At 36.0% G+C, this 25,995-nt stretch overlaps 1 protein-coding gene across 1 annotated transcript in view; it reads left to right on the plus strand.

Moving 5' to 3' along the window:
* Nucleotides 1-17,541, plus strand: part of LOC142349751 (5-oxoprolinase-like) — a 60,621-nt gene extending 43,080 nt beyond the window's left edge. Inside the window, exons 14-16 of the mRNA XM_075401498.1 lie at nucleotides 3,320-3,496; nucleotides 11,832-11,966; nucleotides 17,125-17,541. Coding sequence (XP_075257613.1) covers nucleotides 3,320-3,496; nucleotides 11,832-11,966; nucleotides 17,125-17,399 — 587 coding nt within the window. The 3' untranslated portion in view covers nucleotides 17,400-17,541. The remainder of the gene's footprint in view (nucleotides 1-3,319; nucleotides 3,497-11,831; nucleotides 11,967-17,124) is intronic.
* The last annotated feature ends 8,454 nt before the right edge of the window (nucleotides 17,542-25,995 follow it).

A 25,995-nucleotide genomic window follows, 5' to 3' on the forward strand; every position in this document is an offset into this window, starting at 1 on the left:
ATTTTTTTTAAAATAAAGGAAGCAATGAAACTCTTTTCAGCTAAAACCATAGTAATGAATAGTTGTTAGCATCAGAAGTATTTTCAAAGTAATTTCTTGGATTTTAAGCGTCTGTTTTAACTATTTTTTGTGTTTGATTTGGATATGTCTCTGTTTGGCTCTCATATGACCCGAAATTTTTATTGTTGCCTGAAGGTTTGCTATTTTATGGCTTGTGACAAGAGATTGCCAGTATTGATAAAAACATGAAAACAGTGTATTTTAACGTAACTAACGTATTTATATATTTCAAATTTTTTTTGTTTTTGTTTGGTATTGTGACAGCAATCTTAACGTCTTTTGCAGTGAACACTGCCAGATATCCAGTTGAATATCTTGCTGCTTTTTCAATCTTTTCAACAACACTCAAATGTTTCTAAGGTCAATAGCGCTATTAATATAAAGCGATTTCATTAAAAACTTGCTTTTACAAAAAAATCTCTTTGTGGGTTTTGCTTCTGCTGGTCGTTCGTGTCCAGAAATTTATCTTTGAAATTGCAATTTGTTTCCTCTTTTTTCCCAATATATTGATCAGTTCTCGTTACCTTAACAACCAGAGTATCTACGATACAAATTCTGTCTTGATAAATCTTAAACTATATATTTTTTGTTTTTCGTGTGTTATCCAATTGTTCTGTTGATCAGTTGAGGAGCTTTCCGTTTCTTTGGACTGGATTGTAATTCAGGACTTGTCCTGCTATGTTTTTTACAATTCGCTTTATTGTTTGATCACGTTTTTTGTTTTACACGTCGCGATTTTACGTTTGACTCGTGATGTACTTCACTCACTGTTTCAACTCCATGGAATTTGATTTCTTGCACTCATTGAATTACACAATGTAGTTAATACGGTCACAGTCAAAAGAGCAAAGTCAAAAGAAACGCGATAAACCGATAAAGCCTCATAAAGTCATAATGCATTAAGGTGTCAAAGCTCATTAGAGCCATTGCTAGCTGACATTATTATTCAGATCAAAATCAGATCAAAAGCCTATCTGCTTAATCAGATCAAATCCTAATTAAGTATAGTTTTAGATTCTAACTGAAACTGCACACCCAATTAAAACAAATTCTGAAACATAAAGGAAGGGTTCTCTCTATTTCTATCTTTTTTTTCTGTTTCAATTCTTATGTAGGTCAAGCGCGTCAACGGCGCCCATTTGCAAACGAATTTTAAGAACTAACCGTCAGCAATAAATTGACGCCATTAAGTGCGTTCTCTTTTTACTTTTCTTTTCAATAGCCGCCCTCATCTTCTCAGCCGGCTATTATAGCGCTCCTATTTTTTACTTCGTCGAACAAAAAAATGTTTCGCTTGACCTCATTTTGCCGCTTTTTCAACATTTTGCGTGAAATCTTTTTCACGTCTCTAGGCTAGTTTCTCTCTTCTCTCATTCTGCTAAAAGTGATTTTGAACATCAGTCGCTCAGCAAAGCAATTCAAAATGAACAGAGTCAGTATAAAAATTGAAGTCAGAAATAGAAACGGGATAAACCCATAAAGCCCAATTTTAGATGCCCGCTATTTTAACGTCGTTCCTATAAGTATTAGTTACCTCTCTCTAATGCTTATTGGTTTTGATAGTAGCCCCTGTAGCCTCTCTCTAAGAAACAGAAGTATGTTCAACTACGAAATGCCATCAAAATAAATCGGACTTAAAAATGTTTTTGTACATTTTTTTTTCAATATCTATTCTTTCAATCCCAATCATGCTTATTGGAATCAACGGCGGCTATTTTCCGGCAATCTGCCGGGTATGTTTCATCTTCTGTTGTTTTGTCACGAAATCAAAATAGCAGCTCTCAATGTTTTCCTTGTTGGTAATATTTGGTTTTATTTAACTTTTTTAGGGGTTTCAGTTGCAGCTCATAATTGTTAACTTTGACGCCATTCTTTTGACAGGTTCAGTGAAATTCTTGACCCTGCTTGCATTTTTTTGTCAGTTCTGTCTTTTTACTGTTTTGTCAAGATCTTTGTATATAGTTGCGTTTTCGTTTTCAGATTATTTTGTTTTGTTGTTTTGGTGTATATAGGGTCTTATGCTTTGTTTATAAAATGCTGTTCCTATGACGTTTGTAATCAGGTCTCTGGCTTTGTCAATTCTTAATTGTAATTCAGGACTTGTCTGGGTTTCTTTTTTTACTTTAAACAAAAGAACTTGTTTCGCTTTACCTTGTTCCATGTTTTGTTCTCTTGTTTTTCTAATTTTTGTAATTTTTTATTAGCCGCCGTCAGCCTCTCAACGGCTACAATTTAGGCTCTCGCTCTCTCTTTTAATTTCGCGCTGACCTTTAATCGCGTTTTTCGTTTTAAAATTTTCACGCTTGACTTCTGGCTTACCTCACTGGCTGTCTTAACTGTATGGCTTTTAAATTCTTTCAAGCTTTGAATTACAGAATGTAGTAAATACGGTCAAAGTGAAAAGAGCAAAATCAAAAGAAACGGGATAAACCGATAAAGACCAGTCATAGTGCATGAGGTTATCAGAGTTCATTTGAGCTATTGTTAGCTGAGATTAATATCATGCTTTATCGCTTTCAGTTTAGAAGCTGAAACTGCACACCGAATTATAACACTTTTGAAACTAAGGAAAAAAATTCTGTCAATTGTTATGTCTGTTTTCCTTTCCGTTTCAATCCTGATGTGCGTCTAGCGCACCAACGGCAGTTGTTTCCGGCAATCTGCCGGCTTTTTTAGGGTAGTTTCATTTTTCACTCATTCTGCTCAGCAGAGCCATCTAAAATCAACATAGTCGTTATCGAAAAATGAAATCAAAAATAGAAACGGGATAAACCCCATAAAGCGCAGTTTTAGATGCCCATTTGTTCTTATTAGTCATACTTACGAGGTATAATTTGTTTTGGTATTGTTACTAATCATGTTAAGAAACAGAAGTATGGCTAATATCATGCACTAACTTTTTGTAAAATAATCAAATTTTTCTTGTTTCAACCCCTATGTAGGTCATGAGAAGCAACGGCGGCTATTTTCGGGCAGTTTGGTGGGTATGTTCTTAATGGTTTTCAAAAGAAGTTTGTAGCAGTTTTTCGGTTTGGTTTGTCTTTTTATGCGATGACAAGTTTTCTATGATGTGGGAGAACATTTCAGATTTGCCTTCTTTCACCCTCACTCCCCCTCAATGATAACAAATGCGTAGGACCAAATGAGAAATATTTTAAGATCAAATGATGCAATACAAAGTCTGAAAATGTTAGATGCGTAAAAACACAGAATCTGGCTTCTCAGTGATGTGTTTTGTGCTACTTCGAACGTTTCACAGGGTGTATGAACAACGTGACTTTTGGCAACAATGACTTCGGCTATTACGAGACTGTTGCGGGTGGTTCTGGGGCGGGTGCCTCTTGGAATGGAAGGAGTGGTATACACACGCACATGACTAACACTAGAATCACAGATCCAGAAGTACTGGAGAAATATTACCCAGTCATCTTGGAAGGTAAGTTTTCCAGAAGTATTATCTACAGAAGCGACGGAAAATAATTAATCGTTCAATCTACAATTGTTATAAAACTGCCTTTTATATAATTTTTTGAAAGGCTTAGCACTCATTACACAAGAACTGGTAAAAATTTAGGTGTACTGTAAAGTTATGAAACATAGCCGGAAGACTCCGGAGGCGACTCGAAGATAGATATTCACTTAAGCACCAGCCAGACACTCACGTAACGATATGAGCCTTCTACTTAAATAAATTAAGTAATGGTTAAGTGACTCTGCTTGAAGTCACTGAGAACTTCTGGCGTTTATCGAGAACCGCGAAGCAGTTCGAGATATTAAGTCAGAATTTCGAAGTGACTTCTGCAGAGTCACTTAACCATGCTTAGAACACGAAACGCGCACGTTTTAAAATGACGAAAGTCAACGAAATTCAACTTCTGGCTAAGTAGCAACTTCTGGCATTTTGACTTCTGGCACTGCAGACTTTCGGCATTTTAAAATGTGCATGTGAGTGTTTTAATCAGTTTGAAATATTAGGGAAGGAAAAACAACATAACAAAAGCCAAAATTGATAAACTCTGGTAAAATGTCTGAAAAAATTTGTTCGCAAGTTTCAAGTCCTCCAAAGCTACTAGTGAAAAACATCTGGCAACACAGATAGCCTTCAATCAGTGAACTTCCAACTGATTAAAAAAACAAGGAAAACGGTACATACACTGAAGACCGGGGTAAGGAAAACAGAAAAGCAGTAAAATCAATATATATGTATATATATATAAACTTTTTTTACACAAAAGTTTTTAGAAATACCACTGCCGAGCAGTTTTCAGAGAACTGCTACTTTTTCAGCTCAATCAATCACTCACACAATACCCGCCAGAGAAACACTAACCAAAAAATGAAAAGGCAAAAAAAATCTGAGTAATAAATTACGCAATTGTATCGTTTATGTCACTAACAACAGTCCTATCTAACATTTAAGTGACAGTTCTCGGTTGCAGCAACTTAATTGCTCTAAATTAAAATTTGGAACAGAAAAATTTTTGCGAGAAGCACAAAGGAGATGAAATAAGCGTAAAAATTAAAAAAGCAGACGAAAACTAGCCAGTTTTTTAAACCAAAAAGAACTGCAAAACAGTATCAACAAGTCGAAAGACCGCCAAAGGCCTAAAGCAACAACGTTCAACCAAAATTATTCTAAAACGACAAAAAGTGGAAATAGCTGAAAATTAAACCTTTGTCTAATATTTTCTTTAGATGCACTTAAAAGCTTCCAAACATCCACATACTAGTTAATACAAATGAGAAAAACAACTTCGATTGAAAACTTTCAAGCTAAAAACTAAAAAAAAATTAATAGCTGCCCTTGGTTTCTCAGCAGGCTATTTTTTCGCTCCTATTTTTTTTACAATCCAAGAGTTGGATTGCATTGGAGCTCTCTTTTTTTTGTAAGATGTTTTCACACAATTCAATGACTTCGATCTTTTAAAACAGGGTAAACAGGCAAGGTCGAGTGGGCATGAAGTTTAAATAAAGGCCCAAAGCTGGCTCCAGTAGCTTTTCAAGTGCTTAGAGTGGTGCAGCTGCTGGGAAGACCCTAATTCAGAGTTATAAGGTCATTTTAGGAGTTTTTGAGCCCAAAATGGTGATATTTTTCACGTTTTTCGTCATTTTTAGGGTTTTTGTTTGCTTAGAGTTTTATTGACAGTTGTCAAAGTCAATAAAGGTCATTTGCCAGATTTAAGTACTCTTTATGTTTTCGCACTGCAAACATAAACACGAAAATTGATAATTTTTGAATTTGTTTTCAAGTTTTTTGAAAATGTCTTTTTTTGAGTTTTCCCAACCTCAGGGCCGCCAAATTTCCTCTAGGGCTTAATAATAGATTACTGCGTAGTTTGTTGTGGTAATGGAATGGTTTTCAACATTTAAACGTCACGAATTTTAGCAATTTTTCAATGCAAACATACAATTTTTTCAAATTCTTCAACATTTACTGTCATTATTCAACTTTTTCCAGCCCCAGGTGCCAGGAAACCTCCTTTAGGATTTCGGTTGCTAAAAATTTTTTATCGGCCGTGGAATCGTTTTCAACATCCTAATTATATAAATTTTAGCAGTTTTCTGATAAAATTTGCAATTTTTTTCAAGATTTTTTTTTGGAAATTTGTTGTTTTTTAGTTTTCTCCAGCTTCAAGGGCCAAGGAAAATTCTCTAGGGTTTGATAATAGGTTACTGCATAGTCTCTACTGGCAATGGAACGGTTTTAAACATTTCAATGTGAATTTAAGCTTTTTTGATTAAGTTTGCTTTTTTTCACTAGTTTTTTGAAACAATTGTCTTTTGTTCAATTTTCGTTGCCTCAGCGGCAGAGTAACCTCAACTAAGAGTTTGATAGTATTGTACTCTTTTGTTGATACGGTCAATGGAATGGTTCCGAAATATTTTAATATCCAGAGTCTTTGCAATTTTTTGAAAAAATTTGATTTTTTCTAAAACTTGTTTTTGTGTTCCTAGTTCATCCTCCTTTGTGCTCCAATGAAAATTTTAGGAATGAAATTGAGATGCTATTTCGGTTGCTGGATAGCATCTGGAGACAATGAAATGATTCAGGAGGAATTAATATTGCAAGTTTTAGCAACATTTCATTAAAGTTTGCAATTGTTTTCAAATTGTTTGATGTTTTTGTCTGTTTCTGAGCATACTGATTTTCAAGGGCCCGTGCAACTTTTTAAGGTTTTGTCGATGCGATTCTGGACTGATTGCATTGACAGAAATGGTTCTGAGCATATGTTTTGCAAAGTTAGGACACTTTAATGTTGCAATTTTTAGTTTCTAAGCATTCGTCATGTTTCTCTAGTTTTCTATCCTTGTTGGCCAATAAACCTCTTCCAAGGCTTTTGGATGCGTTAATTGGTTTTTTAATTAGATCAAATTTGGCTTTAAGGGCTTAAGAGTTTTATCAATGATTATTGATTTTCTGTTTGTTTAATTTAGTTTTTCGAGATTTGTTTTGAGATTGTTTTTTTTGGCTAGAATTGTTTGATCTGCTGGTCAGTTGCTGTAATTCTAATTTTTTCATTCAAATCCCCGAGTTGTGCTGCTATGTTTTTTGCTTCGTGGAATCAAAAGTTGTTTCGCTTTACCTCATTTTGCCGCTTTTTCGATATTTCGCCTCAAATCCTATTGAGTTCTTCGGAGTAGTTTCATTCTTCGCCCATTCTGCTAAAAGTGCTTTTGAACAGCTTTTGCTCAGGAAAGCAATCTACAATGAACGGAGTCATAGAAATTGAAATCAAAAATGGAAATTGAATAAACCCATAAAGCCCAATTTAAGATAACCGCTACTTGAAATTTGTTCTTATTAGTTACAGTTACCATCTCTGATGCTTTTTGGTATTGATACTACCCCCTAAAACCTCTCATTAAGTAACAAGAGCATGTATAACAACAAAATGAAATCAGAATAATTCACACTTTAAAACATAAACCGACAAATGTGAGTAGAGTGAGCAAACGCTGTTATAAGAAAAAGGCGCTTTCTCGCTTGTGGTTTGTTCATGTGCGGCAATTTGACTTCGATTTTTACTGTTTTTCGACTGTTAAGATCGGTATTTTTCTCAATAGTGTTTTCAGTCCATTAAAAATCCATTGCTGGTCTACTTTTTTTGTTTTTAAAAAAAAATTTTTTTGAGTTGTTAAATAACTTGTCCTGCTTTGTTTTTGTTTTCCTTGTTTTTGAAAATGTCTGTTTTGAGTTTTCCCAACCTCAGGGCCGCTAAATTTTCTCTAGGGTTTAATAATAGATTACTGCGTAATTTGTTGTGGTAATGGAACGGTTTTCAACATTTTAACATCACGAATTTTTGCAATTTCTTGATGCAAACATAAAATTTTTTCAAATTCTTCAACATTTACTGTCATTATTCAAGTTTTTCCAGCCCCAGGTGCCAGGAATCCTCCTTTAGGATTTGGGTTGCTCAAAATTTTTTATTGGCCATGGAGTCGTTTTCAACATCCTAATTTCACAAATTTTAGCAGTTTTCTGATAAAATTTGCAATTTTTAAGATCTTTTTTTGGAAATTTATTGTTTTTTAGTTTTCTCCAGCTTCAAGGGCCACGGAAACTTCTCTAGGGTTTTATAATAGGTTACTGCATAGTCTCTACTGGCAATGGAACGGTTTGCAACATTTCAATGTGAATTTAAGCATTTTTTGATTAAGTTTGCTTTTTTTCACTAGTTTTGTGAAACAATTGTCTTTTGTTCATTTTTCGTTGCCTCAGCGGCAGAGTAACCTAAACTAAGAGTTTGATAGTATTGTACTCTTTTGTTGCTACGGTCAATGGAATGGTTCCGAAATATTTTAATATCCAGAGTCTTTGCAATTTTTTGAAAAAATTTGATTTTTTCTTAAACTTGTTTTTGTGTTCCTAGTTCATCCTCCTTTGTGCTCCAATGAAAATTTTGGGAATGAAATTGAGATGCTATTTCGGTTGCTGGATAACATCTGGAGACAATGAAATGATTCAGGAGGAATTAATATTGCAAGTTTTAGCAACATTTCATTAAAGTTTGCAATTGTTTTCAAATTGTTTGATGTTTTTGTCTGTTTCTGAGCATACTGATTTTCAAGGGCCCGTGCAACTTTTTAAGGTTTTGTCGATGCGATTCTGGACTGATTGCATTGACAGAAATGGTTCTGAGCATATGTTTTGCAAAGTTAGGACACTTTAATGTTGCAATTTTTAGTTTCTAAGCATTCGTCATGTTTCTCTAGTTTTCTATCCTTGTTGGCCAATAAACCTCTTCCAAGGCTTTTGGATGCGTTAATTGGCTTTTTAATTAGATCAAATTTGGCTTTAAGGGCTTAAGAGTTTTATCAATGATTATTGATTTTCTGTTTGTTTAATTTAGTTTTTCGAGATTTGTTTTGAGATTGTTTTTTTGGCTAGAATTGTTTGATCTGCTGGTCAGTTGCTGTAATTCTAACTTTTTCATTCAAATCCCCGAGTTGTGCTGCTATGTTTTTTGCTTCGTGGAATCAAAAGTTGTTTCGCTTTACCTCATTTTGCCGCTTTTTCGATATTTCGCGTCAAATCCTATTGAGTTCTTCGGAGTAGTTTCATTCTTCGCCCATTCTGCTAAAAGTGCTTTTGAACAGCTTTTGCTCAGGAAAGCAATCTACAATGAACGGAGTCATAGAAATTGAAATCAAAAATGGAAATTGAATAAACCCATAAAGCCCAATTTAAGATAACCGCTACTTGAAATTTGTTCTTATTAGTTACAGTTACCATCTCTGATGCTTTTTGGTATTGATACTACCCCCTAAAACCTCTCATTAAGTAACAAGAGCATGTATAACAACAAAATGAAATCAGAATAATTCACACTTTAAAACATAAACCGACAAATGTGAGTAGAGTGAGCAAACGCTGTTATAAGAAAAAGGCGCTTTCTCGCTTGTGGTTTGTTCATGTGCGGCAATTTGACTTCGATTTTTACTGTTTTTCGACTGTTAAGATCGGTATTTTTCTCAATAGTGTTTTCAGTCCATTAAAAATCCATTGCTGGTCTACTTTTTTTGTTTTTTCAAAAAAAATTTTTTGAGTTATTAAATGACTTGTCCTGCTTTGTTTTTGTTTTCCTTGTTTTTGAAAATGTCTGTTTTGAGTTTTCCCAACCTCAGGGCCGCTAAATTTTCTCTAGGGTTTAATAATAGATTACTGCGTAATTTGTTGTGGTAATGGAACGGTTTTCAACATTTTAACATCACGAATTTTTGCAATTTCTTGATGCAAACATAAAATTTTTTCAAATTCTTCAACATTTACTGTCATTATTCAAGTTTTTCCAGCCCCAGGTGCCAGGAATCCTCCTTTAGGATTTGGGTTGCTCAAAATTTTTTATTGGCCATGGAGTCGTTTTCAACATCCTAATTTCACAAATTTTAGCAGTTTTCTGATAAAATTTGCAATTTTTAAGATCTTTTTTTGGAAATTTATTGTTTTTTTAGTTTTCTCCAGCTTCAAGGGCCACGGAAACTTCTCTAGGGTTTTATAATAGGTTACTGCATAGTCTCTACTGGCAATGGAACGGTTTGCAACATTTCAATGTGAATTTAAGCATTTTTTGATTAAGTTTGCTTTTTTTCACTAGTTTTTTGAAACATTTGTCTTTTGTTCAATTTTTGTTGCCTCAGCGGCAGAGTAACCTCAACTAAGAGTTTGATAGTATTGTACTCTTTTGTTGCTACGGTCAATGGAATGGTTCCGAAATATTTTAATATCCAGAGTCTTTGCAATTTTTTGAAAAAATTTGATTTTTTCTAAAACTTGTTTTTGTGTTCCTAGTTCATCCTCCTTTGTGCTCCAATGAAAATTTTGGGAATGAAATTGAGATGCTATTTCGGTTGCTGGATAGCATCTGGAGACAATGAAATGATTCAGGAGGAATTAATATTGCAAGTTTTAGCAACATTTCATTAAAGGTTGCAATTGTTTTCAAATTGTTTGATGTTTTTGTCTGTTTCTGAGCATACTGATTTTCAAGGGCCCGTGCAACTTTTTAAGGTTTTGTCGATGCGATTCTGGACTGATTGCATTGACAGAAATGGTTCTGAGCATATGTTTTGCAAAGTTAGGACACTTTAATGTTGCAATTTTTAGTTTCTAAGCATTCGTCATGTTTCTCTAGTTTTCTATCTTTGTTGGCCAATAAACCTCTTCCAAGGCTTTTGGATGCGTTAATTGGCTTTTTCATTAGATCAAATTTGGCTTTAAGGGCGTAAGAGTTTTATCAATGTTTATTGATTTTCTGTTTGTTTAATTTAGTTTTTCGAGATTTGTTTTGAGATTGTTTTTTTTGGCTAGAATTGTTTGATCTGCTGGTCAGTTGCTGTAATTCTAATTTTTTCATTCAAATCCCCGAGTTGTGCTGCTATGTTTTTTGCTTCGTGGAATCAAAAGTTGTTTCGCTTTACCTCATTTTGCAGCTTTTTCGATATTTCGCGTCAAATCCTATTGAGTTCTTCGGAGTAGTTTCATTCTTCGCTCATTCTGCTAAAAGTGCTTTTGAACAGCTTTTGCTCAGGAAAGCATTCTACAATGAACGGAGTCATAGAAATTTAAATCAAAATTAGAAATTGGCTAAACCCATAAAGCCCAATTTAAGATAACCGCTACTTGAAATTTGTTCTTATTAGTTACAGTTACCATCTCTGATGCTTTTTGGTATTGATACTACCCCCTAAAACCTCTCATTAAGTAACAAGAGCATGTATAACAACAAAATGAAATCAGAATAATTCACACTTTAAAACATAAACCGACAAATGTGAGTAGAGTTAGCAAACGCTGTTTTAAGAAAAAGGCGCTTTCTCGCTTGTGGTTTGTTCACATGCGGCAATTTGACTTCGATTTTTACTGTTTTTCGACTGTTAAGATGAGTATTTTTCTCAATGGTCTTTCCAGTCCATTAAAAATCCATTGCTGGTCTAGTTTTTTGTTTTTTCAATAAACTTTTTTTGAATTGTTAAATGACTTGTCCCGCTTTGTTTTTGTTTTTCTTGTTTTTGTTTTTACTTCGTCGAATAAAAATTCGTTTCGCTTTACCTCAGCTGACAGATTTTGCAATCTTCTTGACTTCTCTGGGCTAATTTCACTTTTATCTTGTTCTGTTCAGAGTGCTTTTAAACTGCAGTTGCTAAGCAGAACAATCTAAAATGAACAATATGAGTCAATAACGAAGAACGAAATTAAATTTAGAAACGAGATAAACCTCTTAAAGCTCAATTTTCCATCTCTAATGCTTCTTTTTACTGATGCTAGTCACTGTATTTTCTCGTTAAGAAGCAGGAGTATGTCTAACAACAAAATGAAATCGAAATAGTTTGAACTTTAAAAATGTTTTTCTACATCAATCAATTTTTTTTAAATTTTTTTTCTTTTCTTTCAGTCCTAATCGGGGGTTATGGGAATCAATGACGGATATTTTCTGGCAGTCTGCCGGGTATATTTGTAGTTCGGTTTTTGGAACGACTTGTTTTTTGTCTATTTTCGACTATTGACCATAAATGCTATCAGAAAGAGTAACTTACAGAATAAATATTACAAAATAACTAAAATGTCATGGTAAAAAATATAACTCTTTCGGGCTTAATAAATTAGAGAAATTTTGAAATATTATGTAAAAGACCACACGAATAAACCATACGTTTGGAGAGAAACTAATAGTATCTCAATGAAATCGACCGTATTGACTCTGCGACCTCTAATATAGTAAAGGTTATACAATGCGATGTACGTTTTTTTTTATCGTGCCTTGTTTCAGCATTTCATCTGCGTGAGGACTGCTCTGGAGGGGCGGGTGTGTTCAAAGGAGGAGAAGGAGTTATCAGACGGATGAAGTTCAGACAATCAGTTACTGTATCACTCCTAACTGAAAGAAGAGTGCTACAACCCAGAGGTAAGTTAGAATGGTTCATGAACAAAAGTAGCAAAAAACAGGACAGAACGGAAGTGGTCGAGTTTTGTCACGTTTGAAATGTTAGTGGCATAGGTTAAAATCCAATCTTCAATTTACTATATTCTAATCTGTATAGAAGGCAGATAAGAAAACATTTCACATAGAGTAGAATTTTAGGTTTACAACAAGTTAATCAATGTTACTTCTCATAATAATTGGATTCAAAGAAAGTTCAAAGATCGGACCGAAAAGATCAAAAAAACCTAGAAAATGAAAAAACCTTACGATTTATAATATAAATTACGCTTCGCTTACGTGGAAATGGTTTAAAATTGGTGCTAAATGTCCGCAAATAGTTTTTATGTTTAATTGCTTTAAATCTAAGTTTGTAGCGATCACATTACTCTTCCGCTCTTTTTTATGCAGTTTTTGCTTAATCAGTTTTTCGCCTGAAACTTTAATTTTGGAATGACTGATTTTTCCTAAAGTGCGCACATTCCGAATTTAAGCCACTGATTTTATTCGGATCTTTTTAGTAGGCCCCTTCTTAGTTTTACACCCCCCTTTTATGCATGGTTAAGGATAAGTTGGAGTAAACATTTATCAAAAGAGAATTGTGCATTTATTGAAAGTTGATGCACTTTTGTAAAAGAACACTTGAATTCCAAAGGCAGATATAATTACCTTGCCAATGGGAGTGTTGGGTAAATGTACACTTTAAAATCATTCTTGTGGAAAAACTTATCAATTATATCAATATTGTTTGAATGTAAATTCTCTCCATGATAGGCTCCCATAACATAGGTTATTAATTGCTCTCAAACGACGTTTGTAGCAATTATATTAGTCCTGTTGGTCTTTTTAATGCGATTTTTCGCTTTACCGATTTTTCATCTGACCCATATGACTTTTCGTCCTCAAAAACGGGATAAATAAGTAGCGCCCAGCGGGCATTAAGTTCTCATTGAGTCTTTCAGCTCACTAGTCTCCAAGTATGCGATTCAAAAACTGTTTTGGAGACTTATGGTGTGTGTGAGGGGGTTCCATGAAGTTGACTCCCCCCCCCCCCCCACCCCCTGCACATCAGCCCCCCATCCCCACCAGGCACATCGGTCAGGCCGTAATGGCCCCCGTGTGCCCCCTTCGCGCTGCGCTCACCTCACGCCCCTTCAATTAAGCTAAATCTAGCCTCACTGAACGGTGGCTCGCTACTGACGAAGCCAAACAATCGTTTGAGAGCAATTCGCCCGACGTTAGTCGGCTATGTTGAGAAGTTTGAAATTGAGTAAAGAAATGGGCCCTAATCTTTTTTCGTAGTTTGAATTTAATTATTATTATTACTCGATTATTACTAATTGGATTATATATGATGAAGTCATTCCAAGATTCTATAGTTCTGGCGAAAAAGCAGTTCTTAAGGTAATGTGATTTGTTGTTGACGTCGAAATGGAGGAAATTTGTTCGTTCGTTTTTGGTACCGCAGTGGAGAAACCTTTAATTTTATGAACGCTGAAGCGCTTTTCGACAATATTTTGTGCAAGTAAGTGGCTTCTTCAATTCTCAAAACGCATTGAAATCGGAAGTATTTCATACGGTAACTTCAAATTTTGAGATGCGTTATTTTTTTTCTGTTGTAGCAAGGCTTTATTGTCCAGTTTATTTGTTTCTGAAGTGAAATTAGAAGGGAACGCTTTATTCCACTAAATAGGACAGCACTATAGTGGAAATAACTAACAACTAGAGCATTCTTAAGTTTAAATCTGGTATGAACTGAGAAAGCTGTTGATTGCATAAATTGGTCTGGTTCCACATGCCATTTTTTGCACTACTTTTTTCGCTTGGTTTCTGTCGTGAATTATTCTATATTAATCACTGCATTCTTTATTGTCAATATCTTGCCAGAAGCAATTACAGAAAATGTGTTGGTTAAATAATTTTTGGGTTTTTTGCAAAAAAAATCAATGAAATTTTTTTGATGTGTTCAGATTTAGGCTACTTCTATCAAAGTAGTAGGTAATGTTGCTAGAGAATCTTTGTGATTTGTTTTGCTATGTAATGATATATAATGGAAGCGTAAACTAAAGTATGGTCTGCGCATGAACAGCGTTGCGTTTATTATTGATGTGATTACTCAAAATCATTGACGTAAATATTAAATAGTGAAGGTCCGAGCACAGTTATCTAGGGAGACACCCTGTTAAAGTTCGACTCAGTTTCATTCTGTCTTATTCTCCAAAACTTTCTGTAGTCGTTCTTGAGTAAATGCCTGTAGCAATCAAAGGGCGCTGCATTCAAAACGCAATGAGTGCAGTGCAGTTTCTGGTATAGTTTTTCATGTTTGGTTGAGTCAAATGCTTTAGATGGATTAGCAAAGCAGTTAAGACAAAATCAATTTTGTCAATTTGGGAGCGTTCAGTTTCTGTGAACGAAAATCAGAGCGTTTTTCATTGAAAAGGATCTTCTGACACCAAATGGCGTTGGTGATAAAATATAGTTTTCCTTCAAATGTGAATTTATTTGGCTTATAATCAGACTTTCAAAATTTTTGGAGAGCTCGATTTAAACAGAGATTGATCTATAATTTTTAGGATTGTCCCGTTCGCCTTTTTCCAAAATGTGGGAAATAAATGCTTGTTTATGTTCCGATGGAAACATATTTTGGTCAATAGACGGCTTTACAAGCATTATGAAATGTGCCACCAGGAATTTGGCACCATCATTTAGAGGCCTGTCCAGGCCGGAAGGGCAAAGTGGTTTGTTAGGATTAAGGGATCGGACAACACTATGTACTTCTTGCTAAGTTAAAAATCCAGAGATTTTAAAATTTTTTTAAAAGTGATTTTTGGATTCGTTTTGGGTAAATAATCGCAATTTTTCAAAAAAGCGATAGCGGAAGAGATTGGCTATTTGGCTGGTTTTCACGACTTAACCGCCAAGATTTTTTAAATTTTTCTATAAGCCCCAGATCTTTCTTTTTGTTTCTAGGAAATGTTTCCATGTGCGCAACTAATGATGACTTTGTATGTAGTTTTAACAAATTATTGAAACATAGATTCGAGATAATCAAAAGTTAAGAACAATTGCCAGGACAATTTGTCTTTTCAAATTATAGTTCTTTTTACTGGTTTACGTTTTTCTCCTATTGTTTCATCCAGTATAAGAAGAATCGCAAAATGATTTAATTTAAAGCCTGATTCAGAGATGTAATATTGCGCTCTCTAAGCTTGAACAATCAGAAATGATGTAATCAATCAGACTATTGCCTGTTTTTAGTGTAGGTGCAAGACTCTAAGGTTCGTGGACTTTAATTTGCATCAAATACTCTTTTTCTTTGTCATGAAGATTGTTAATGGTAAAATCTCCTAAGAGAAGTATTTGTGGCTTTCGGTGTGGTCTGTTGAAATAGCTAAAGGCTCTTTGTTCATAGTAAATTTTTACTTGTGCGCAACTAATGATGGCTTTATATGTGTTTTTAACATACTTTTGAGAAATAGATTCGAGATCATCAAAAGTTAAGAACTTGAGCAAGGATAATTGCGATAAAATAAAGTAAGTGCTGGCGAATAAATTTATCTGATCATTTTATACTTTTTTACTGGTTTACACTTTTCTATTGTTTCAGCCAGTATATGAAGAGTCGCAAAATGATCTATTCTAAGGCCTGAATCACAGATGTGATGTTGCGCTCTTTCTTAGCTTGGACAGTCGGAAATGATGTAATTAATCAGATTGTTCCCTGTTTTTGACGTGGGTGGGTGCAAGACACTAAGGTTTATGGAGTTTAATTTCTATCAAATACTCTTTTTTGTCATGAATATAGTTAGTGGTTAAATCTCCTAGGAGAAGTAATTTTGTGTTTTCGCTGGCGGTTTGGTCTTTTGAAATCGCTAAGGACTCTCTGTATAGAGTAAATTTTTACTTTTGCGCAACCAATGATGCCTTTAAATGTTTTTTCTAACAAATTATTGAAACATAGGTTTGAGATCATCAAAAATTAAGTATATTTGCCAGGATAATTGCAATATAGTAAAGAAAGTGCTGTTTGAGAATATTTTGTCTGATCAAATTATAGTTGTTTTTGCTGGCTGACGTTTTTCTTCTATTGTTTTAGCCAGTATAGGAAAAGTCGGAAAATGATCTATTTTAAGGCTTGATTCAGAGATACGAAGTTGCGCTGTCTAAGGCTGAACAATCAGTAATGATGTAATCAATCAGACTAACGCCTGTTTTTATGGCATGGGTGCACGACTCTAAGGTTTACGGAGTTAAAATTGTACCAAATACTCTTTTTCTTTGTCATGGATATAGTAAATGGTAAATTGTAAGATAATTAAATTGTTGTTTTCGCTGGCGTTTTTGTCTATTGAAATAGCTAAAGACTCTAGAAGAGGGCTGCTGAGCTTTTTGTGTGAATTGTACGCTAATCCAACGATAAAGGCGTTCTTAGAAATGATTTTGAATTCAACCCAAATGTTTTCGAAATTAACTTCTTTTATGGATAAATCACGTCGAATCAGGGATTAGAAACACAACGCAGCCGCCTTTTTGGTTTGCTTGTCGTTTTTGACTTCCCAATCTGCTCGGAAACTTGTAAATGATTCGAAATCGATTTCCCATAAATTGGTGTTATCCTCCAATGCAAGCCAGGTCGAGAGCACTTCAACTGCAAAAATTGCTATTTGTAAAGTTTTTACGTTTATACTGTTTATACAGACGTATTACAGTTTGTTCGTTGAAGGTACATCATTCACATCAATAGTAATGAAATTCAAATAGCGCTAATGCAATGACTGGAAAATAATTTTTTGGGTTGCAAAAAATGATAGCTATATAAGATGGGGGCAGAAAAGATCTCCATTAATTCGAGATTCGAGGGGGTTTACTACTCGATCAAATTGCTTCAGAATTTCTTTCATTTTTCATTATAAATCTTAGAAGTAGTCTATAATGAGCTCTTCATCATTTTGTAATTTGTTAACCCCTCACTTCCATCATTTTAACCCCCCCCCCCCTAAATAAACCAGGCTATCGTTTGAGAGCAATTCGACCGGCAGTAGCCGGTTACGCGTCTGGAAATTTCAACTGCAACAATTGCTGTGTAAAGTTTTTAAATGTTGACTCTTTATACATTGATGTATTACAGTTTGATCGTTTGCAGGCTTACACGGGGGTGAAAATGGCAAATGTGGAGAGAATTTAGTGATAAGGAATGACAAATCTGTTCTTTGTTTGGGACCGAAAACATGCATCGACATGAACCCGGGCGAAATTCTGATGGTGAAGACCCCGGGTGGAGGAGGGTACGGTGACCCTGCAAGCTTTGATAACCATAAAATTCCTTTTTCCAATCGCGAGGAAGACGCAAAGAACTATTTGAAGGCGTCTGCTAAAGGAAGCGTGAACGAATACAGACTCATTCAGGAATCGGCGTGAATTAAATTATTCTGACGTATAAGTGCTGGTGGAATCGAGGTTTTAAAGCAATATAAATCGAAATAGTTGAAGTGTATAGAGATTTGTATTTATTATTAATAGCCGCCCTCATCTTCTCAGCCGGCTATTATTGCGCTCGTATTTTTTTTACAATTCAAAGAATTTGAATTGTATTGGGGCGCTGTCTTTTTTACGACTCGAAGAGGAGTATTGGAGAAGTCCTTTTTTTTAATCAATTTTATTGGAGTGAATTTTGAAGCGGGAAATGAAACGCGTGAAAAAATTTGGAGTGATTTGGTTGCTGAACAAAAGTGAAGAGCGGAGCGAAAAGAGAGTGGTTTTTTTGTTCATACAGCTGTTTTTGAGAGAGCGAGAAATTGATGTGTGAAAAAATTTTCTCTGAGCGAGCGAAATTTTTTTGTTCACGTGCGGCTTTTAAAAGCAGTTTTTTTGCAATTTTTCTTGTTTATGTGGTTTGATTATGATATTGTATTGGATTTGGGCTCGTTCTGATAGGAATTGAAGGTTTCAAGTAGTTAATTTGAGTTTTATGCAAATTTGGAGGTTTTTGATCAGTTTTGCTGATTTTTTGACGAAATTTAATGTATTTTGGCCTTTTGTTTTGTTTTACCGCTTTAAGTGCAATTTGCATAGAAGTTCGTTACTCAAGGATCATCAAGGATACAAATTGATTACAATTTTGTTGTTATAAAACATTTTTTCTGAAGAAAAGTGGCAGAAAAATTAGGAATTTTTAATCACTTTTTTAAATTTTTGGCTTTTTTCGTTTTTTTTTCAATGGTAGACAATTTCCTTTGCTTGTTATGACTTGCCGATTTTTTCGCGAGCATTTCATTGCTCTATTTGCTCAAAGTAACTTTATTTGGCTTTATTTTTTCTTTTAAAATTTAAAAAAACACCTTACTTTTTCTCGTTTTTTATTTGTTCAATTTGGTTTTAAATGTCGTTTCTGTTCTTCCTCAACCTTTGATAGCATTTGGGGAGTTTTCTAGTGGAAGTCAGTTGTTGTAGCTCTTTTGGATGTCTCTCATTCTGATTGATATTAGTTTCGAGTTGTTTTTGTTAAAGAAAATCGAGTAAATCAGAGCAAATTCTGGCCACTTTTTGTCTTTTTTCTAAGTTTCTTTTTCTCAATAAAGAGCATTTTTGTAGGTATCGATACTATGAATTTGCACTTGAAGGCTTAGCAGGGCAGTTTTCATTTAAACAAATTATACAAATCTAATTCGTTAGAGTTTTTCTTAGTCTTTTTTGTAGTTTGTTGTTTCTCTGCAAGTACTAGGTGGGCGATTGATCTAGCCAAATATACAACTAATTGATTACTATGAGTTATGGATGAGAAGCTGCATGTTATCTTTTTGTAGAGAATTTTGTTTGGATTTTTAGAGAATATTATTTTTTGATTTGGTCCTTTGTCAAGTTTCCTGTACTCCAGTCTTTTCTTTGTGACTTGGTTACACTGTCTGTGGATTGATAATATGCTGGTGATGCATCTGATTAGTGAGAATAGTCAGATTTCTACTTCGAGTCGTTTCCGGAATTATTCCGGCTATGTTTTTTTTTAAGATTTGTTCACACATTTTCATGATTTTTGAAGTCAAATTGGAGTAGTGATTTTGGTCACGCCTAAACAGGAAATGGAGCGAAAAAGCGAGTGGTTTTGCGGCGTGAATTTTTTTCGCTCTAATTTTAAAGTAGACTGAGAAAACGGTGTTTGAACAAAATTTCGGTTTCTCGATAGTGGTTTTTTGTTCACATGCGGCAATTTCACTCTTATTTTTACTGTTTTTTCGATTTTTTGGATCGGATTTTTTTCTGAACAGTTTTCCCAATCCATTCACAGCTCATTCTGGACCTATTTTTTCGTTAGAATAAAAATTGCATATCTCACTAGTGGTTTTTTGTTCTCACTAGCAGCATTTTGACATTGATTTTCTGTTTTTTTTTGTTTTTTCATCTGATTTTTTAGAAATGGTTTTCCCAATTCACTCATTATCCGTTCTAGGTCTAGTTGCTCGTTAAGTCAATGAAAATTCTTTGAATTGTACGTCAGGACTTGTCCTGCTATGTTTTTTTACTTCGTCAAAGTTTTTTTTGCTTTACCATTTTGCCGCTTTTTCGACATTTTGCGTGAAATCTTTTTGACTTCTCTAGGCTAGTTTCTCTCTTCTCTCATTCTGCTAAAAGTGAATTTGAACATCGGTTGCTAAGCAAAGCAATTCAAAATGAACAGAGTTGGTATAAAAAATTGAAGTCAGAAATAGAAACGGGATAAACCCATGAAGCCCAATTTTAGATGCCCGCTATGTGAACGTCGTTCCTATACGTTTTAGTTACCACCTCTAATGTTTATTGGTGTTGATAGTAGCCCCTGTAGCCTCTCTCTAAGAAACAGAAGTATGTTCAACTACGAAATGCCATCAAAATAAATCGGACTTAAAAATATTATTGTACAAAAATCTTTTTTTTTTCAATATATTCTATTCGTTCAATCACAATCATGCTTATTGGAATCAACGGCGGCTATTTTCCGGCAATCTGCCGGGTATGTTTGAAGGATATATTTGAAATTGAACAAATTGAAAATTGAAAAGTTTTTCAGTCACGGCTTGTTCATGGATTGACTTGAGCTACGAAATCCAAAATATTGGGCGTTTAACAGAATGGAAAAATATGAATTCTAGCTGAAGGCTTGAAAGTCATTGGGCAAAAAAATCATTGTGGTGAAAGTTGAAGCACTTCTAATGTAGTGAGGTTGAATTAAACCAGTAGTCTTTGGCGTAATTATCTATGGCCTGCGGCCAGATTGCGCTCCACGGCGTCTGCGGGTCCGCAACCCCCCCCCCTCCCTGGAATTATTCGGCTTTATTTCTCAATTTTTCTGATACTGCCCGACGCCTATTCGGCTTGATGGGCGTCCTTCGTGAACCTAGGAATTTAAGCGGCATAGAAATTTTGTGGAATGAATAACAAAAATGTCCCTAAAGACAACGGATAAAAATTATGTTTGGAAATACATTTTGTTTTGCTCTTCACAAGCAGAACAATTTGAAAACGTTACGGTACAAAGTAAATCTTTTTAGGTCACTAATAGCGTTTTCCTGCTAAATTTTGTAAAACATTGGGCAGCGCAAAAAATAAAGCGTGGAGCTATACAACCATGACCTCAGAGTTGAAAGAAAAGTTTTTTTAAAGGATATTACACCGGTTGGATCAATGTGTGCGGTATCGTTGTTGGTTTAATAATATCCAGACAACTGAAGAAATTCAAATCATATTGTCTAGAAGATATTAATTGCTCTCAAACAAAATCAACGCAAAAGTTTGCCTGGACAGTTTTGACATTTCGATTGTTTTTTACATCGACCACTTACGCTTGCTTGATCTAAATTTCTTTCTTATTCAATATTTTGAGCGGATGAACTGAAGCGACGGCAGTTTACTGCTGAAATGGTCTATAAGAACGCCATTTGAATTTACCCTCATCAACCCCCGAAGCTCACACCCTTCTTCTCGCCAGACTGAAGCAAGCTACATTGTTATCGAGAGCTCATGGTTGTTCGAACAATTTGTTCAATATATTTTTAGGTTTGAGCACTATTAGTATCAAAAAGTTATATATGTCAAAAAGTAGCAGTTCTCGTTGTTTCATTCTAAAAATTGCAGGACATGCCTTCAAAACAGCGATACCATTCAGCTGACAAATTAGGTAATGCTTTCCTGGTAAATAGGTTTAGAAAATCAATTCTTTGGCGGTCTGATTCAATCAACAAGGAGGCTCAAAAATGTGCGATTGCACATAAGGTTCCGACCCCGCTAATCCACAATTTTGGCATAATTGTCTACCAAATGAAGAACAAATAGAAAATCCGACTATTCTTTAAAAAAATAGTATGAACGAAAAGATAGCCTCCAAAGCAAATAACTCAGTGGGGTGAAAAATGATGAATTAGATTGTTGAGATATGCCAATATTAGGAAAGCGAGTTAAGACGAACAGCTAAAATGGAAAACAACAACAAACATTAATTATGTTACCGCGTAAATGAACAATGCGCTATTTAAATAAAAGAGCAGCGACGAATTTAAAGCGAGAAAGGATTACGTAATTGCTTAACCGTTTAAATGCACACAAAATCTCTTCTAATATACGTAGAAAGGTCGGAAAAAGTTCGTTAAACATAATTTTCGTTGAGCCTACTAATATACTGAATCGATTGCGCTCTTTTTAGGCTTAATATTTTTATGTTTCGAAAACGTATCGGTGACCAATCTGAGTCGAAAATCGACTCAGACAAAATACCTGCTAAAAAAGATCAAGCTAGATTTGCCGGGCCATGGAGAGGGGCTTTTTGCCTCGATACGTGTTGAATACAGTTGCCTTATCGATATTATGATGAATTAACATTGTTCGAAAGAGTGTTTTAGCACCTTTATTTTGGTGCCGCGATTACTTAAGAACCAGCATTTTCGTGTGATAAACTTACTAAATAGACGGAGAGCTGAATTTATTGTGTACACAATTTAATGTGGACAGCTGAATTTAATGTGTACTTTCGTTAGCCGGAGTTCTGCACTGTGAGTCTGGAAGCCTCCGACGGTATTTAGACTTGTCTACACCCGGATCTGAAACTTGACTTGGTTATTGACTTAACAGACTAACCTATTGGATCTTTTAAACTAGTTAGCGATTGGTACTGAGCTTGCACTCCAGACTGAACTATATTACGTCGGATTATATAATATTTATTTGTTTAGTGCAGTTTTATGGCTTGGATCTTAGAAAATAGGGCAAAGTTTGAATTTGAAGAACGTTAATTTGCATATGCCCTTTTCATTTCCGTTCTTTCGCCGACCCGACTTTCGAAATGGAAAGAACGACTTTGGGTTTGGTTTGAACAACAATCAATGGGATCGGAGAACGGTGTTACAGTTATCTCTGCCGACGTACGGCTGATTTTTATAGTTCCTGCTCAGCTTGTTTGACAGATTGGTTAGGGATGCCAGAATTCCAGAGATCAGATATGATTCAGAGGATGGTGACGAATGCACAGTTCAATTACGAGGAATAGTGACTCCACTGGAACTGACGGATCACAGGCTGAGAAAAAGAAAAAAAAAAAACTGTAAGACTCATCCAATAAACCTTCATCAAATCTTTGCTATTGCATTAAATTGATTACTTAACCGGCAAATCTAGCCCCCCAGAACCCATTTCCTATCCCATATAACAAATTTTTTTGAGTTCACCGGTCACCGATAACCCACCCCACAAACATTTTTTGTTGAAAAACATCAATTTTGAAAATTTTTGGTCAAAATTTAGAATTGACCAAATCGGGGTGAAGGTTGGTACTTGGGTAAGTCTATTACACCTTTAGGCGAAGCGACCGAAAAAAAAAAGTTTGAAAAAATTGACCAAACTTGAAAAAAATTTTGCAAAAAAATTTATATAAAGCGTTGATAGATAGCAGATAGAACACTTGTATAAAAAAGAGTATAATTAAGAGTTTGGTCAAGATTTTCAAATTTTGGAAAAAAAGAATCAGATAACTGATTTTTTTTAAAAAATAAGCGCTTATTCTTGGTAACTCGCAAAATTGTGCATTTAACATCAAGGTTCGGAGTTTGAGCAAAGCTCAAATCAATTATGTTGTAAAAACATTATATGGTTTTCATATTAGCTGCAAGTTCACTTCATCACGCCATAAAAACTGCGCCTCAAGTAACACAAAATCGTTACAAACGTAACGTTTACGCATTACCGGGTCTGAGTTTTAATCCTAACGCTTTGAAAGTCCGAAAAACCGCGCAATTTCAATTGAGTCACTTCTTCCGTGACAAAAAGAGGCTAGTTATATGGCATGATGTGGTGAACAATTCATTGTCCCGTCATCGCAGTAACAACAATAAGCCTTTAACACCTTCGCAGCTTATTGAAGTGCTTAAAAAGTATCAGGAGCGCATAGAAGCTATAGTGTATTGCCCCAGAGAGGGAACTCCTGATATTTCTGATCAGCTCAAGCGTAGTACTCTAGTTACCATACACTTAGTGAAAGACATTGTGTCTAGACGTAAACAGAAAGATCCTAGTTTACTTAAAGAGTACAGAGCATTACACCAAAGGCCTGCGCTTGAGCTGAAAACACTGACCATAGTCTTAGCTCATAAGAACAACCTCCGGTCCTTGATAACACGCTCCCGACCGAAGAAACTTTCAAAGCGCCGTCGTAAAACGCTTCGCACCCGTCATGCGTTCGAGGAGGCGGAACTCACACAAGCCTTTGATAACCTGAATGTCACTTAGTCTTGCGCTGTTTTGGGAGTCTACCCGCTGACTGGCGGTGTGACTTAGTTAACTCACGAGTTACGGGTTAGTTTGTGGTTGGTTCTCTCCGATAGCGCTTTACTAAACGTTTCGCTCTCCCCATTCTTCGAGTTTTTCACCACCGTCCGTTTTCCGCAGGTTATCTGGTTTCATTTTCCGTTTCCGTCCTTTTGTTTCCCTGCCACTTTGTTTCCTCCTATCTCCCGTTTATCTGTTGTATGATGTAGTATGTTGAGTTTCTGCTGTAGTAAAATTTCTCTCTGCTAGTATGCTGGTTTGTTGTGTAGTCTCATTGCTTGCTAGGGTGTGACTTAAGTTCATTCTGGAGTTACGGCTGGTTTGTTTCGTGACTTTCACCACACTGGTTTGCTAGCAATTTGTTGTAGCTTTATTAGTTTTTGTAGTATGTACTTTTGTTGTCTGGGTAGGGTGGTTTGCTAGGGTGTGACTTAAGTTTGTTCTGGAGTTACGGCTAGTAAAGTTCCTGACCTTTTCGACTTTTGGTTATACTACAGTGTTGTCGTAAATTGTTTCATGTTTAATGTTTTGATGCCGTTGTTAAAGCCCCATAATGATTTGTGCTAGTGTACCTGGCAGTAGCTCGTCTCCTTCTTTCTAGGGTGTGACTTAAGTTTATTCTGGAGTTACGGCTAGCTTGTTTGGTTGAGTTGTTGCTGTGGTCTGTTAGCATCGATCTTCCCGCCTCCTCGCTTGTGGTTTCCGCCCCGCCCGTGCCGTTTTCCCGTTTCGTCGCGCGCCACCAGCCCGACGTTTCCGCCCCGCCCGCGCCGTTTTCCCGCTTCGTCGCGCGCCATCCGCCCGACGTTTCCGCCCCGCCCGTGCCGTTTTCCCGTTTCGTCGCGCGCCACCAGCCCGACGTTTCCGCCCCGCCCGCGCCGTTTTCCCGCTTCGTCGCGCGCCATTCGCCCGACGCTCCCGTTTGTCCGTCCGGTTTCCCGTCGCGTCGTGCGTTATTCGTTCGGCGTCTCTTCCCGTCTCCCGTTCTGTCCCTTTTTGCGCTTCCTGCGCACCGTTCTTTCTTTCTTTCGCCGGGTACTATTGTACTCGACGAACATCTTTGCTCTTTGGCGGTTTGCTAGGCAAATCGTCACACTAGGGTTCGGTATAACCCATTTGTGTTGTGCTGTTGCATGTGTGTGTACTTTATATTAGTACCAAATTAAACTTGTGGTTCCTGTTTTTCTTAAGATCATGACAACTTTGCAGGTCAAATTCAACAAACTTTATAGCGCAAGAGCAAAATTAGAGGCTGAACTTAATAACATCTATGGGGAAATTAACAATGCTGTTGATAAGCAAGACAGGAAAGTTAAGCTCGAACGTCTGATTGTGAAGTGCAAAGATGCTTTTACTAGAGTAGTTGATAAGAATGAAGAGCTCTTTGATCTGGCACAAAAGACTGAAGATCCAGACGCTGCCTGTAAGAATCTTGAGAAATGGTTAGAGAGTGTAACAAAGAAAACTGATGAGTTCATTGCTGCTGCTCGAGGGTATATCAATTCGGTCCATGACAAAGAGACAGCAGAGCAGTATCCCTCTCACCATTCAAAATCAAGTTCACATATGACTTCCTCAAAAAGATCAAGTCAGCGTCAACGAGACCTAGAACTATCAAGACTCAAAAGGGAGGAACTTGAGAAACAACATGAAGCAAAGCTTCGCATTGCTAGACAGCGTCTCGAAATTGAAAAACAAACGAAATTGCGGGAATTGGAAATTGAGCAGCTTGAGGAGGATCATCGCAAGGAAGTAGCTGCTGCAGCACTTGAAGAAATTGAGTTGATGACAAAATCATCAGCAGACGGGTCTGGTACAGGCAAAATGAGTGGGCTCTTTACGGAAAGAATTTCAGTCAAGAGCAAGAAAATTGTTCAAGATTGGATTGATTCATCACCGGCCGGGAACATGGCAGATGTTGCAAACGAACCTAGTTTGCATTTCTCTGGTTCCATCGCCCAATCCAACCAAGCAATTGTCCAACGACCTTCTTCAGCTCAACTTCCAAACTCACACCTCAATCTCAATACACATAGTCAAGTTGAGGCCAACATCAACCTCCCTGTCCAAGAACCAAGTAGTAGAACCAATGTAACCAATGATGCACATGTTGCAAACAACATTATGCAAGAGCAGCAACAGCCTCAATATACGCCTCCATCACCAATAAACTTTGGTATGCCAACTCATCTAAACGCCCCAAACACAGCCCGACAACTGTCTCAAGCAA

The sequence above is a fragment of the Convolutriloba macropyga genome, chromosome 11 (genome assembly GCF_964194025.1).
Source record: "Convolutriloba macropyga chromosome 11, txConMacr16.3, whole genome shotgun sequence".
NCBI classification, from domain to species: domain Eukaryota; kingdom Metazoa; phylum Xenacoelomorpha; order Acoela; family Convolutidae; genus Convolutriloba; species Convolutriloba macropyga.